The following is a 16979-nucleotide window of genomic DNA, read 5'->3' as shown; positions in this document are numbered from 1 at the left end:
ATATATATATATAAAATAAATTTATATATATTTATTAAAGGGGCGGCTTTTGCTTCTCAGATTAGTGCCGATGGACAAGAACTACTAAACAATCTAAACATTAACAAGCAGTAGGCTTAGAAAATAAACGTTCTTATTACTAAATAAACATTCCAAACTTATTACTTCTCATTTTGTCAGTTAGTTTTCATCAGAAACCATCACAAGTCACTTTATGAATGTGATATGCTATGAAATAGAGTAAGTACTTTTCATTTTTAAAATGTATCTTTATCTTGACATTGAAATTAAGGTAGACTATTTAGGTAAGTATTGTCCAAATAGATCATCCATACATACCGCCTTGTTAAGAATGAAAAAGTTATCTGGAGAAGGGAAGGGACAATCTAAAATGACTAGAAATTATTCCCGATTATAATACTTAAGTATTTTGAAGAAAAAGCAAAAGTACTTCTCTAACATACAACTTACATTATCTCAAAACACTGGAAGAATTCAGGAAAGTCTAAGTACTATCCATATACAAGGTATTATCATTTTGCCATGCAGCAGTTATAAACTGGAGATCACAGAATACTTCATGTCATTCTCTGGACACCCTCTTGGATAGACTGTTTTAAATACTTTTAAACACCCCATCCAAAAATGATCTTAACAGAACTATGTCTGAGAAATGAGTTCCTAATGGCTGATCACCTGAGAATGAGTCCATTCCAGCTGACTTGATTGAAATCATCTACTTACATTTGTTTGCTGTGTTCCTAAGAACACAAGTCCCTGAGGTCATAGTAAGTGACCTCATAGGAGCTAAAAGACCTACCCAAAGCCCCCTTGGGCATTACTGATTCACTTCCTCTGTTGAGAAGTAAAGGGGAAATCATTTGAACAAATATTGCTGGGCCTCAGTTCATGGACCACTTGAAATCACTGTGTGAGACCTTAAGATTCTAGTCCAATGAGATAGTGGGCATTCTCTTAGAGGTCATGAATTTGAACAAGCAGATGAGATAACTTACAAAGAATGGTACCTACCAAATTTAAAAAGCAAAAATTCAAAGGAAGAAAACGAGCCTACCTGGTTAAAATAATGCTCCTCTATGGTACTACTGGGAAAAATGCACTTTCCAGTAAGAAATCAACAGAACATCCAAGTCTGAGGAAATGCATTCAGCAGCTTCTCCATTAAATTCACCTTCCACTTATCATTTCGCATTAGCTGCATACCTTATACACATTACAATTCAGAGGATTAGATCTGCGTGCATGTGACAGGGGTGGGGTGGGAAAATAATGCACTTGCAAGATGTCCACGAAAAATTCTCAGCTCTTTCAGATGACTTAATTACTTTACTGTACAATTTGTGCCTGTTCACAATGGTTTATTTTTTTAATTTAGCTTTTTAAGTAATTTCCTATACATATATCAAACTCAATACTTGAAGAACTTTAAACAAAAATACCTCATTTTGACAGAAAAACAAAACAAACCAAATAATAGACATTAAATATTCTGCATTAAATCCCCCAAATTCTAGAAAGGAAATATGATAAGGAATATATAAAATAACCGTTCTGGTGATGGCACACACCCTTCACAAGATGCTTAAAAAAAAAAATAAAACGATATATAGCATGTAGTAGCCATGTGACATATCCCATGGAGAATAATAGTACTGTAGCTACCTAGACAAATGCCATTCTAATTCAAAGAGATTTTTGCTTAAAAATGATATACACCTACAAAAGACCACGTTCTTTTAAAGTTATACAAATGTTACTTGTTTTTCTTTTCTTGGTAAAAGCAAAGGCTCTATTAGATAGTCTGGGACAAAAATGGCCTCCCCCCCCTTGTTAATCAATGTCAAGAATGAGAGTAAAACTGAATTGTTCAACACTGAGAACTAACGCACCTTCACTTGCACAAGCAGCACACACCAAAATCACCAAAGCAGACGTGCAAGGTGGGGATTGTCAGAAAGAACTGGGAAAAAGTTAGCAAACAAAGATGGGACATGATTCTTTGCTTTGCCAACCCAAAGAGAGGAGTCCTACCCTTGGGTGGCATTAGCCAAAGCACCCAAACCATTGCTGGAGACTCAAAGTATGGAACTGGTGTCTAGGAGGAAGGCAGGAGGGCAGAGGACTGTGGAACTGAGCTTTGTAACAGGACATACACACCAGTGTTTTTCTTCCTCACCAGATGATGCTGAACATCTGCTCAAATGAGTGCTTCTCTCTTAGCTAACATCTGGCAAGAACCACCGGCTCCCAAGCCAATGTGTCAGGCAAGAGCTAAGTGGGCCATGTGTAAGCCATCTCCTTGCAGGAATTCCAAAATGCTTCAGTAAAAAGAAATGCAAAGGAAGCAAAAGACTGTGGTTGCAAAAGAGGAAATTTAGGTTTGTACACAATTTGAAAAGGACAAAAGAAAGAAAGTGCCCAGGGATTCATTTAACGGTGATAGATCTATGGTACACAGCGTCAACACGGCGTCAAGACAACACACCTGGACACCGTTTTCTATTTGGGGCCTAGCGTGAGACGATTTTTAACAGAAAAACAAACTCAGCCTTGATGCTGGGCATAGTGCTCGCAGGAAACAGTAAAAAGAGAAGAAAACTATGCAAATGAAATTAACTAACGAAGTCATATGTTTTAGCTCAAGAGTAATTTCATTATCCTGAAGTTAGAGCATTCGAAGACCAGACCTAAGAGCTTACCAAAACATACTAGAACAAAACACCCTACATTTGTGAGAGAAGTATCTGCCTCCTCTATCAGCAAACTTAGAACAAGTAAGTTAGAAAAGTAAGTCAAAGGTGGTGGTTAGAAGGGAGGTCAACAATATTCTCAATCTTAATCCGATGTTACTGACAAATCAAGAAACTCAGAGAAAGCCAAAAATGATGGTGCTGGTTTGTTCTGATGATGGAAAAGACAGTTTGAAACTTGAATTTGGAAATTTATGCTACAGAAAAGCAGTGAATATACTGATGGTTGAAATAACACAGCTCCTCTTTCTTCACTGTTTCTATAAGCAAGCGGCAAAGGATAAGGAAGCAAGCTGACATTTAGAAAGTATGTTTCAGGACATATCTTCTTGGGGTTGTCCACTTCATGCAGAAGTTCATAATTTCAAGAAACACAACAAATCATCACAACTTGTGATTATAAAGCAACGATTCAATATGCTCCAATTTCTTCGTAGAGCAGGAACATGGGTTATATTTCAGAAAATGCTCAAATGAAAGGTCAAAATAAAATTGAGTGCTTACAAAGCTGAGTTATCATCTACAGTTGTCATCTCTGAAGAACCAATGAACAATATGAGGACTTCTATTTATTTAGTTTTTCCATGTATAGGGCATAATGTCACAGGAAGGTCATAGTGTTCTGCCACCTCTGAGGAGTCAACCCAAGTTCCTGTTGGATGTGTTGTAAACAGAGAAGCCATTCTTCAGGCACCCTGCTCTGATCACACTCCTACTTATGTATTTTTTCTGTCCTTTCATGTCTTTTTATGTATGCTTTATAGTATGTTGGCACAGTAGTAGAGGCATAACATTTATGTATAAATAGACAGATACATTTTAGGGGAGTATGCTCTCATAGAGCTCCGTGAGTAAAAATTTGCACTCCTAGAGAACTAAGTTGTCCAGACACCTTATTCTCCCTATATGAGAGGAAGAAAGTGTTCCATACTTACGTTCATTTTCTTCTTGAATTTGAATATTAACCATATCAATACAATTTTGAATTTCATTCCAGGTTAAGTTCTCTTGCCCTTGGGATAAGGTTTCCAGTTTAATGGAGAGTAGTTCGTTTGCATAACTGTGGAAGGGAAAACAATCAGAGACATTCATTCTTTGTTCATGGTATGTATATGAAATTTGACACATGGGGCCAAAGATAGACTTTATGAGGTTAGACAAAGAGTAGAAACGCAACTAAAATTGTCTGGTGCAGCTCTGTCAACATAAGACAAGCTCACTTATATTAATAGTGTTCATTTTCTAAAAATTCTTTATGTACAAATGCTATTTAATTCTCCAAAATCCAACCTCGTACCCAACTCAAGCCAAACAAAACAAAACAAACAAAAAAAACTCAGAAGTTCTCAACTCTGTGAAATTGCCTTTTTTTTTTTCCAGTTACTAGTTTTCCTCCCATTTGTGTGTCTTGGCTCTGAATTACCATGGCTCTCAACCCTTCCATCAAGGGTTCTTTTTATTATTCTTGTTCTTTCCAAAATCTGAGCTGTGAGAGACCTTTCTTCTACTGGAACCCTAATACAGCTGGGTTACCTTGAGATCCAATATGTCCACCAAGGAATCCAATAAAATGCAAACCCAGTTCTAGAAATCTTGCTGAATAACTAACACACATCCTCACTGTATGTTTTCTTGAATATCCTAAAATTTCTCCTCACTTGCCCATTTCTCCTAAGGATTCTGATTGGCTACTCAAACACCTCTCTTCTGTGTCCCCTCACTGCCACAGCACTCTCCCACCTCATCCCTGACCCTTGACCCTCCTCATCTGCACAGCCCTCTGGAAAATAAGAGTTTGGTCAACGATTCCAATTATTTTTCTTGTCTGGGAAAATTTTAGGGGAAAAAAACCCACCCATCTTGATATATTACTAAGAAACTTTCATTTCTCGATAATCGATTTCCTATTTAAAAATCACAGAACCAATGTTATAACCTGAAGCTATCGTGAGCTATTCTAGCCCAAAGTAAAGGCATTCCATAGATAGTTTCATTTGCTTCTGCATCACACCAGGGAAATGAAGACCCATCCTCTAAGTGCATATTGATTCACCAGGCAGTTTGACTTCTGAATAGCACCTGTGGATTTGCTAACAGAGGTTAAAAGAATTAACATCACATTGAGTCTAAAACTGTTTTCCTCTTGTGACAAATTTTCTTAAAGTTCTGCATGTCTCAAGGTGACACTGAAGTGTCTTCCACAGAAAGTAGCTTGAGAGAGAACTACCTCTTTCAAAATAGGAAGTGTTGGTAGTGACTCATTATCTGCAGCTAAATGAGGTGTCACCAAATGCAGGCCTGAAACTGGCTAACTGTGGTGTGTCTGATTTTCACCTTACCAAGAGTTATGAACCTAAGAAAATACTCTGTGTCACTAGTAATATATAATAAATAATATTGACCATAATAACAATATGGATAAATGGCAACTTGCACTGGTTAGCATCCCTTACAGAAAGAACCATTCTAAAAAAAAAGTGCAAAATCCTTATGGGAATTTCACATGCTTAACGTCTAAATGATGACCCAGTGGGAATAAAATGAGAAAGCTTAAGGATGAACACAGAAAAAAAACACAATCGTCCATCATTTCTTTAGAAATAAACAAACACGAGCCAAAGGGAACAGATTTTAGGGGTAACACAAAAGAGTTCCACAGGCTTTTCCCTGAGTATTAGTGTCCAGTATCAAAGTATTCTGTAGTTTACCCACAAGGTCCGTGTCCTTTTCCTCCCTGCCTCTCTCAGAGCTTTCTTCACTGTCTGCTATGGACAGACTAGTAAGATTGTATTTCTAACAGATTTGGGAAGCTTTGAAAAGATTAAAATTCCAATTTAGTTCAGCAAATGTTTAAGCACTTACTGTGCACAAAACCTGTGGCAGGCACTACAGGGAACAATAGGATAAACAAGAAGCAGCTTTTACTTCAAGGAACTTTCAGTCTAGTGGATAAGAAGACAAAAACTCAAAAGGGCATAAAAGTGGAACACAGGAAGGGCCATAAAAATCGAGATCGTCCGTAAGAGTAGAAATGACGGGGTTCCGAGGAAGGAAACGTTAGTGGTAGAGCACCTTGTCCAGGATGGACTAAACCAGGCACTTAATCCTCAAAACTGTTCTGCCGATGCAGAGTAGGTGTTTTTGTTTTGTCTGTTTTTGTGCTTTATAGATGAAGAGAAAAGGGCTTGGCTAGGAAGAGTCAAACTCAGATATTTTTGGCCCCAAGGATATGTTCCTCTAACCACATCATGCTAGTTCTCAGAAGAGATAACATTAGCAGAAGTAAGGAGAAGCACGGAAAGAAGTCATGGAAGTGTCATCTATGGCAGGCAGGGCATGAAAGCTCTAACACTGGGCCAGGCAGAGATGGGTGACAGGTACCGTGTTTCTGGTGGTGAGAGGAGCATGTATAGGAGCAGACAGGCCAGAAAGAACACCGGGTGTTCGGATCCAGCTTGGCTGAAGTGCAAAATACAGGGAGGGATATAGCTGGAGCTAAGGTCAGAACAGCACGTTTATTTTACAGTGAGGAGTCTGTTCTTAATGCAGATGAGAACGGTGAACATTCAAATACAGTAGCATTATAAACATAGCGAGATTTGAGAACAATTAATGTGGGGACAGCATATGCCTAGAACCAATGCCAACCCTACATTACTTTTGTGAGAGTTAGATAAAAGTACTTTTCCAGGAAAGCACAGTCCCAAGGTTGGAAGCCATGGTAAATAGGTAGAGACTTTGTAAGAATTCATCAAGGTGGACATAGCACTTTTGTGCTATGAAGAACGTGTACAACCATAGGGAGAGTCAAACTCAGATATTTTTGGCCCCAAAGATATGTTCATCTAACCACATCATGCTGGTTCTCAGAAGAGATGACATAGGGACTGGCCCAGATACAGCAGTGTTTCTTAAACTTGAAAACCGGGTTAAAAAGCTGACACTGAAAGTGGAATGGTGAGGAAGGTCAGCAGTTGTCAATATAAGAACTAAAGGGGACACTGAAATCTGATGTCAGTATTGTCATCCAGGTGACCCAGAAAGTGCTTAAATCAAGTTTTAGAAAGATTATTAAAAGAAACGCAATTTTTAAAAGCTTCTCATACAGAATACCTGAACTCTGAAGCTGTATCTGTAGGCCCCAGGTGAAAACTACAGGGGTAAAAGTGGTTTTTAAACAGGGTATGGGACCATTAATAGGTTATTTGTAAATTGGGATGGGGGAGGGTAACATTTTTGATAATCAAAATGGGTGATTTGGAGAGGGGGTATTTACAGGGTGTCATTTACAGGGCGTGGCCAACGATGCTAAATCTATGGGACAGTCTTGACAATTCTCTCATCAAGGTTCCCCATTAGTGCTCCATTAGGCTTCCTAAGGGAGTGATCAGTCTGTCTTCTACTCTAGCACTAACGGAGCAGCAAAGCCTTGTTAGGTAAGAATGAATGAGGATAGGAAAGATGTAGGGAGACTAATTTGAAGGTTATTACAGAAGTGAGGTTGCAAAGTCTCAATGAGGTGGGCACTGGGACACGGAAACATTTTGCAGAGGTACAGTGCACACAGACTGGCTAATGTCAGGGAGGGAGGATAGCAGGCTGTTCACAGCACGAGGGTGCCTGGCAGAGGGCAGTGGAAACTCAAGTTGAGCTTGAGGTTTCTAAGCTTGGAGGAAAGGTGGTGTCATTAATAGAAGCAGTGGAGGTAGAAATAAATTATCTTGGAAAGAGACTCTGAGGTGTTATATGAACGAGGTGGACAAATTTACTTAGTATAAGAGCATCAGTTTCTCCATGAAGACTAAAAACAGGGAAAATTCACTGCCCTACTACTTTTGGACCATTCTCTACATAGACATGTGATTAAACACCGTTTTTTAAAAATTCTAAGTTAAAAAATTTTTTTCCTGTACAACTGCACGTGACCCAAGGGAATTCCCCAACCTACCTACTTGAGCAGCTCCAGCGTCAAGATCTGAAAAGAGCAGTTTGTCAAGGTCTAAGCAGACACCTCCCCCTGGTGGTCACCAGAATCCAGGATGGAAAATCACTTGCTATAATTTTTGTTTTCCTCTTACTGAATCTCTCACTGGGCTCCTTATTCAGGTCTCTAGATCTGCTATAGTGTTTTATAATACTATCGATTATACTATCTAGTAGCATATTTCAGGAACAGGAAATAAAAGATACTAAACTGATTTTGTGTCCACCGCCATGATTCACTGTGATCTCAGGATTCCTTTGATTTAACAATCAGAAGAATGGGGTTTGGGACCCACCTGCCCAATTCTGGGCCCATAAATCCAGATTCAGTTTCCTTATCAGTAAAATAAGAGAACTGGACTGGATGACTATTAACGTTGCTTCCAACTTTTGTATATTCTGTCATCTCACAAAGAAGCTCAAGGGAAAGTGTGTTTTTAACAGTTCTTTTACTTTAAACCTATCAAATAATCTTTGCTAATGACAAAATCGGTCAGTAATTACCACAGAATAAGACTCTTAAAACAAAATAGACTAACTTTTCAGAAAATGAGCATGGATATACGGATTCCTTCGGTAAGGAACAAATCCTTCATTTGTGAGATCTGCCAAACACACATTTATGCACTGAAAAGAAGTTTGGAATATATTTACTTACCGTTCCGCATATGTCTCATCCAGATTGTTGAAGCCTATTGTTGGGCTTTTGAGTTGATTTTGCACAGACACAAGATCATTGCTTTCCAAGGCCTGGTTTAGTAAAGCAACAGCAGACAGCATTTCCACCGCAATCAAGAGCTCCTCGTGGACCAAATAGTTCTGTTAGAAAACACACAGCAATATAAATTCTCCAAAATAACACATCTCCTGGATGTGATGGGGGTTTAGAATGCACATTTCAGGTATTTAGAATGCACATTTCAAAGAACAATGAAAAGTCAAAGATTTTGAGAACCCAGGAGAAAAAAAGGGCTCACTGGCCACCTGTTTTTCATGGACTTTAAAGAACAGGAAAATGACTTCTGAGTTTTTCTTAGGTGGTGACTTTGGAAACTGAGTTAATTACAACCAACATTTATGATTCCACAAACATCTGCATTCCTATAGTTGATTCCTACTCCCAGCTATACTGAGTGCTTACAAACTCAGGCTTTCCAAATAATTAAGCCAAGGATTAGATAAGGTTGTCCCTGTCCGAGAGTGCAAGGTAAGATTTTAGCACAGCTAATAATTTTGAGTTTGAATTGAGAGTAAGGAAAAAGAGGGAAGAATTTCACCTGAAAGTTATAACCCCAGAAAAGTAAATCAAAGTCTGTAAGCCAAGAATATTGATTCTAGTTCCAAAAATATAAGCCTAAGTCACATTTTTTATACGGGGTAGAAATTTTAAAATGTACTCTTAAGGGCTAGCTATTTGAAGAAATGTAAGGTAAATCTTTAGGTAAAGGCAATAAGAATCTCCAGATTTATATGGTTTATAAATCTGGATTTGGCTTATTTAAAAAATACACCTTAGATTTCAGAACACCTTCCCCTTTCAAAGCTCTCATGCATTTAATCATCTTATGCTGACTTGGTGCAACTCCAAAAGGTTTATTTCTTCTATCATATTGAAGAACCACAGAGGAAGCATGAAAATGAAATAAAATAAAGCTGACATCTATCTTTACATTTATATTATATGTATTTAATATTTATAGTGTAATATTTATATTAAAATACATTACGGCTTTCTGGATCTCCACAGAAATCTTATATCAAACTGATTTTAGAGTAACAAAGCATAATTTTACCTTCCAAACCAAATGGGAGGAAAGAGTTATTATAGGGAACATGTAAGTGAATTTCATCCACACATCTTACATTAACTACAAGTTTAACACGTAGGGAAAGTATAAAATTCCAAGTAAAGGACAAAACAGAATCATTTGAGATTCACCTCCTTTACCCCTCCCAGTGAACTGTCCACAAATATCTACAGTGGTATCCAGTAAGAGGATAAGCGGATATGAAGAAGAAATGGGTCTGGGCAACTACTGGTTGATGGGTGACCTGTTGCAGATGAGTAACTATGCTAGAGTTCAAGTTGCCTTGGGCTTCAAAGCTATAGAAGTGGAAGAAAACATTAATGAGAGAACATAAAGCCAATTTAAGAAAAAAGCCTGCTTTTCTCTTACTGCAAAACACAAAGGGTGCCAAGAAAATATACACACATTTTAAGAAAGGAAAACTGCATTGAAATCGTAATAATATATATTGATAAAAAAAGATGAATACAAGTCACGTTTGACTACTGCAATTACAAGAGGTGCTCAAAGAGGTCACCATCAGCATCCAGACACTTCTGATTACAGTGAACTACTGCTCGAGCAACGTTGACCAAAGTGTCCGTTTGTATACATTTTTTTGGCACCTCCGGTAGTATCCTTTTATTTAGAAAACAGGAACTCTTTTCTTTCTTTTTCTTGGTATAAGACTTTATATTTTTTTGATGCAAATACAGACATGTAAGTACATGTAAGGTTAGTTGGGGGAGATATTTGTTTATAAAAGTTTCCTCATACTATACATATTGGATTTTTTTCACCTACGTTGTGAATACTTGTTTGTTCAAATAAATGCAAATTTGTTTGCATTCTTTTTTCAAACGTTATTGGCAAGTATCTGTGCTATCTACTGTTAAAATAGTCCTGGCAAGTAAACAGGAGCATCTCGAAAACAGGAAATCTTGATAAGCAAGAATAAGAAAGCAAATCCTACTATGCAGTCCTTTAGTGTATATCCTATTATTTATTTTTAATTCATGCAAACATTTACAAAGGTTTTGTTTTTTTAACTGATTTTATTATTTTATTACAAATAAACAAGATAACATTATACATTTTAACCTCATTTCTTCCACTTAATAATAGTGTGAGCAATGTTTTCAGGTGAATAAATAAGTGGTTTGTTTTCTGCTTCTCGGTATTAGGCAATGCTGTGAAACATCTTGTGGTTACAACTTTCTGATTCATATTCGTTTCCTAGCAACATTACTGTCAGGATAATGGGTTTGATACACATGACTAAGGTCACCCTCCAGAAAAGCTATACCTATTCCACTCCCATCAGCTGTGTAGGAGATGCCTGCTGCCCCAAATTTATACCTATACTGGGTTAGATCTCTCAATTCTCTACCAATCTGATACCTACAAGTAATTGTATTTCGTTTTCATATAATTTACTTACTTCTGATTGAGTTTAAACATATTTTTGTGTTTCTCATTATGTGTATTAGATAGTTTGTGAATTGCCTGTTCATGCTTTCCCTCCTCCCATTTTTTTTGGTGGATCAGTACTGTTTCTGATTTTTAAGATCCAGTGTCCTTCTATGTTTCATTGGAACTTTAATTTAAAAAAAATTTTTATGTTTAACCTTTCACGAGGTGTGAGCAAACAAAACGGTGAATGTTTAAATAAAAAAAATTATTATAGTAAAAGACACATTGCCATTAATCCTCCTCAAAATACTCCTCTTCGCTTTGAACACACTGATTCCATCGTTCTTGCCATTTTCTGAAGCAGTTCTGCCAGTCCACTTTCGTGAGTGTCTTTACTTGCACTGATGCCCTGATGCCCTGAATCATTTTGACTTTTGGTGAAGAGCCAGAAGTCACACGGTGCCAGGTCCGGTGAATAAGGTCACACCGTAATGTTACTGACAGAAATTGCTGTATACCAGAAGCGATGTGTGATATGGAGCATTGTCATGATGGAGGATGGTACACTTTAAAACACATCTTCTCTCAACCATAGCTCATACCCGACTGATTGCACTGAACAGGTTGAAACTTGTCACCCACTGTTACTAAGGTTTGATGTGTCACTTCCCGTATTGAAAATCCGTGTTTCTGATGGATGGCACTCGGCAGCAGCCTTCACCATATTATTTGATCATACCTCATATATTGGAAATTTATTCTGATGTGTGTAGTGAGGTAATGTTTTCTTCCCAAGTGGTGAAACACTTGTAAGGATTTCATTCGTTTCCCCACCGTTTTGAAACACTAGCACTCTCATATATTAAATTCTTGGCTCTGTTCTAGTACTTTGCATTCTGTTCTATTGTTTGGCTTAATTTGTAGTACATATGTTCTTAATTACTGTACCCTTACTGTTTAATACTATTAGTATATTGAGGAGCATAAATTTATAAAAATCTAGGCCATGGTGCTATTGTTTTTGCTTCCAGATTCTAGAAATGCTGATTCAGAGCTTATTTTTTCTATATCAAAAAACATATTTAAAAAAAACATCACATATAGCTAAAAAATTATCCAAAATTAAAAAAAGAATCAGAGAATAAGAACCACCTGTTTCCAATGTGTCTGAGTTTCCTGACTATGCTCTTAGATTCTTTATGTAGATTAAAAGCAGGAGTTAAAGAGGAAGGTGGCCATGGAATTGGTATAGGGAGGCCAATGAGATGGGAGTTTGGTACAAGTTAAAGGCTCCACACCCCATTTCACAACCTAAACAGCTTTCCTCATGGCTCGGACTCAGATTTAATATCTATCTCCAGAAGTGCAGTCTCCTCTGACTTACCGTGGTGTTCTGTTTCTGGAGGTTGAAAAGTTCGTTCTGATACATTGCAGCAGCAAAGGGGTACACAGCAGGCAGCTGGGCCTCTGGTTTCTTCAGTGCAAGCACTGTACTCTCGGGGTTGCCTTCCCGAATGACAGCATTGATGTGGTCCACTGCAGCCAGCCCTGAGGATGTGGGGGTCACACTCCATCAGAATGTCCACTTTTCCCACTGACCCAACCAGCCACCTGTCCAAGGATTAAACCTAAGTAGTCACTCTCCATGAACCCTGAAAAGCTGCAGATGGACGGTAGGCAAAGACTTGGAAATGGTAGCTCAGTCATTGGAAGTCAGTCCAGTCCTTGGAGGAAATCCCTGAAAGAACCTCAGCACTGACGAGCTGGAGTTATGAGATGATTACTGCCTAGCATGATTTCCTCACAAAATCCTTCCTTTCAGGACTAGTTCTGGTCCCACCTCTTCCATGAAGCTCTCACACTGTTCTAGTCCCTGAGGATTTCACACGTTGGGCATCCATACAATATTTGGAGCTGGGCCATAGAGATCCCAAAAGCATTGCTCATTAAAGCTCCTGTGTGTCAGTATTGCCTTCCCAAGGAGACTGAAGCTTGCCCTACTGCTATATTCTCCCTCTGAAACAGCACCATGGAAAACCCAGAATTAGCATTTGGACACACTGCTACTTAACATTGATGGTATTAGTTCTCAGAACATTCTCCTTCAACATTGTGATCTATGAAACTTGTGATTCTTAAAAAAAAATAATTCAGATATGTTTTTAAAAACGTGACAGCCAAAAGTCATATGATTGAACAGTCTGTGCTAGTATGAGTTAACTTAAAAAATAAATCCCTGATCACAGAAATGCCTTGGTTGACATTATCTGACCCAGCCATAAGGTCTGCGATGTCTCTACCAGCTGCAATGTTCGTATTACAAAGACCTGAATTTTAGTGACCAAACTGAAGGTGCTTGAAACAGTAGATTCAGCATAGTTTTCAAAAAACAGAAATGGAACTGCTGACCAAATGGAAGAATGAGTGATGAACTCTGCCATCAGGCCACAGCAAACGGGACATTTACTCTATAAAGAAGGCTTCAGGGTAGTAGAAACAACACAGACCCATAGACTTCTAGAGCATTTCAAAGGTTAGTCTGTCTTCCTAATATATGACTAGACTGCAGCTAAGATTATTCTAACCCTTTTTAACAGATGACAATTTATCTTCTCTAATTACATTTCAAGGAGCTACCCTCCATAACCTTTCACTAAGAGGCATCATTCAGTAGCAGGAAATACAACGGATGCAATCTTTCATGCCACACCCTTAGAAAATGTACACTTATTCTAAGAGATCCTAAAAACCCAAACACTTTTTTCTATTCTTAGAATTAATATGACAAACGAAAGAATTCCAGAAAGGAAGGTCAATGATTGTGGTGTTCGCTGTTTAGTTATCCAAAGCCTTTCAGCTGTGTCTCTGATTACTTTGGACAGGATCTTGCTTTACTTTTGAAAACTCTGTCATATGAGTTTGCACAACTGGATGGTAAAATATTACCAGAAAATCACATTCTTAAAACCCTCTTAATGCACCATTTCTTCTAAAAATAAAATAAAATAACCTTAACTGCTCTTTTATACTCTGAATTTAACAAAATTTCCAGCCCTGACTTTAACAGAATACGTCATGCAATGAATGGAATACACTTGCCAAACCCAAAAGTTAAGTAATTGTAGTTCAAACAAAGCTGAAGGATCTGACGACAGAGCTGGTGACATTATGATCGAAGCTGTCACTTATGCCACTACTATGGCCGCTATGAATGTAGACACCTTAACATTTTAAATAATAACCTACATGGCTGGGGAAAAGTTTGTCAGGTAGCTATATTTACATATTTTAAAGGGTACACAATTGTCTCATTGTCATGTCACTGACTAAAATATGCATTAGAAGGTTTTTTTCAAGACTACTTTTAGTTCTACTGGACTATAAAGTTTCAGATGGGGAGAAATCAAAACTTCAGAATAATTATGTTCTACAACTTTAAAGCCATCAACCATTGCAATGTCATTCATAATTTCAGCTGATTATGCATTAATGCAAATCATCTCATGTTTTTTACTTAAAAATGGGAAAAAAAGTATAGCTAATTTGGCATTAAATTTGTCATGGAGTAAAGTGTAAAAGTATAAAACAGTCACATCAGGCATTTTATTTAACAATAAAAAGGAATCTGTTTTAGTGGTTGTCGTGCTGGGCGGCCTGCGTGGTCTCAGCTCCTGCTCCCCACATAAGAATGCAGGATGTGGCGAGGCCAAAAAGGAACACCCACGGAGCCACAGGTAGGGGAGTCATACCACTATAGTCTCACTGGAGGCTGGATTCACACGATATGCGACCTGCTGTCCGTTTTTCTGCCTGCCAACCCACCGACTCCCCTCTCCAGCGCAGCCGCGGCAGTTCTATCAGTGGCCAATTGGCTAACCAGCTACAGCTGACGGTCAACTAGCCTCAGCCGACGGCCATCTACTACCCAAGCCAGCACCTTTTCACGTGAGTCTGAGAACCTGGAAACTGCTCTCTGGGGCTCTGTCCCCACAGTGGTTATAAACATTTCAAAAATAAAGGATGGCAAAAGTTTACAGAACCATTTCCTCACTAAGCTTATGGACCTCAGATGTTTTGCTGGCAATGTCAATTTCTTCCTGTAACTCATTTCTGTGAAGCATAATGAAATTCTCAGCTTTCAAATAGAGCAGAAAGAGAAACTTGAAATTGTGCTTCATGTACAATAACCAACATGTTCAAAATTTAATAAGGATAAAAGAATAGGAATACGCATCCCAAAATATTAAGGTGTTCCCTTAAAAAATTTTTACCTTAGAGCTCTCAGCAGCTGTGTGTGTGAGGTAAATTCTTAAAGCTACTCAGTTGTTAACTCCTAGATATTTACATCAATGTTATCTGGGCCTCAGATCTGAAGGCCTTACATCTGAAGCTTTTAGGATGTGTCTCTACCATCAACTTAGGAGCAAACTTCTAGGTAACACCTATAGGTGTGCATTTTGTTGAAGGTGTTCAGAGAAAAAAAAGAACATTCAAAGCTCATATATGACATTAAATTAAAGGCAAGGTTTAGGACAGTTGAAATTAGTGGATACGCCAAATGTAAATTTGGCAGATGGTGCACATGCTTGATTACATAGGCTAAATGGTCTTTCATGTATTCATTTTCGAGATTTTATATATATATATATATATGTTATTGAGATTGACCTTGGGGAAATAAATGTCAATCAGAATTCCTACCTGCCTCAAGTAAAATGAATTTTATTAGAGAAGGGAAAAAGACGAACAAGGAGATTAAGGCATCTAAACTTGCATATGCTTATTTTAATGACCTGAGTTTTGTATTCTTCATAGTCACACAATGGAACTGGATACCAAGAAAAATTAAACTGTGCAACTCCATAGAGTCTCAGGGATGTGGGTTTAAACCTGTCACCATGCGATTTCATTGGCCTGGCAAGTCTCATTCACTTGCGCCGAAGCTTCACAAGCTGTAAGAAAACAATTCTTACAAACTGTAGACAAGTGACTGGGAAGTAACAAAGAGCAGAACCGTCAATGATACCTTTTACAATTCCAATCAAATGCCATCATATAATCACGAGCAAGGAATGACAATCTTTAAGTCAGAATATTTTACTAAATAACTGTCAGTATTAGCCCAATAAGGGGTAAGTTCAAAATATGACATACACTATACCCGTGATGAAACAGGAAGGTACAGTCAAATTAGCTCCAAGACAACTTGCGATATCTTGCATAGATTTGGGGGCAGATCACCAAAAAAGCTCCGTGGAGACTGTCAGGTGATGTGCAATAATTAAGAGCAACATTGACAGTTAGTGGTTTTTTCATCATATAAGGCAGTTTTACAAGGATACGAGTTGAGAGTTTTGCAGAGACTCTGACCAGAAAAATTTGTATCTTGTAGAAGTATCCATTCCCTTCATACAATCTATTACTTACTATTGACTTTGTTGATAGTGTCTTGGATTTCTGCTTGTGTCAGCAGTTCTTCATACGCATCTCTTTCTTCTTCTGAAATACAGTTATTCTGCAATACAAAGTTTTCACTAATTCCGGAGGTTAAATATTCCCAAAGCTCAATATTCAAAAGCAAAAATGCAAAGAGTGATAAGAACCATTTGCTAATATTCATTTGAACTCAATAGAAGCATTTAAGAGAGCTGCTTTATGCAGGGCACTAGGGTTAGATAGGCCCAGCAAGGATGAAAAAGATAAACAACAGACCCAGTGACTTTCTGAAAAAGCCTGATTGTCTAATGTGGAAAACATTAGGTTGGACCCCTTGATTTTTGCCACTTTTAAAATATCAAAACCAGTTGAATATTGGCAATTTCATTTGATTCAGTCTAATAAAATCAAGGACACAAATAATGACTACATCTTGTAGAACAGAATATCGTCTATAGAAGTTCATACTCAGTTGGAAAATTTAAAAATGAGGTAACAATTGAGGAAGTTCTGGAGGAACAGAGTAATGTTAAAGGAAGAGGGGAGCACAATATAGACAGCAAGATTTGGTCACAAAGGTGGGAAAGCT

The 16979-nt window shown here is 37.9% G+C and overlaps 1 protein-coding gene and 1 non-coding gene across 2 annotated transcripts in view; both read right to left on the bottom strand.

The window, feature by feature from the left end:
* Positions 1 to 16979, bottom strand: part of IQGAP2 (IQ motif containing GTPase activating protein 2) — a 264412-nt gene that overhangs the window by 90046 nt on the left and 157387 nt on the right. Inside the window, exons 9-12 of the mRNA XM_033109917.1 lie at positions 16382 to 16469; positions 12339 to 12502; positions 8413 to 8573; positions 3707 to 3831 (exon numbers count right to left, since the gene is read on the bottom strand). Coding sequence (XP_032965808.1) covers positions 3707 to 3831; positions 8413 to 8573; positions 12339 to 12502; positions 16382 to 16469 — 538 coding nt within the window. The remainder of the gene's footprint in view (positions 1 to 3706; positions 3832 to 8412; positions 8574 to 12338; positions 12503 to 16381; positions 16470 to 16979) is intronic.
* Positions 3356 to 3484, bottom strand: LOC117025373 (small nucleolar RNA SNORA11). Its single transcript, XR_004423587.1, has one exon. It is a non-coding gene; the product is annotated as a small nucleolar RNA SNORA11 (small nucleolar RNA).

This window comes from Rhinolophus ferrumequinum, chromosome 7, assembly GCF_004115265.2.
Source record: "Rhinolophus ferrumequinum isolate MPI-CBG mRhiFer1 chromosome 7, mRhiFer1_v1.p, whole genome shotgun sequence".
In the NCBI taxonomy this organism is placed as follows: Eukaryota; Metazoa; Chordata; class Mammalia; order Chiroptera; family Rhinolophidae; genus Rhinolophus; species Rhinolophus ferrumequinum.
This window is presented reverse-complemented; position numbering and strand designations above follow the sequence as displayed.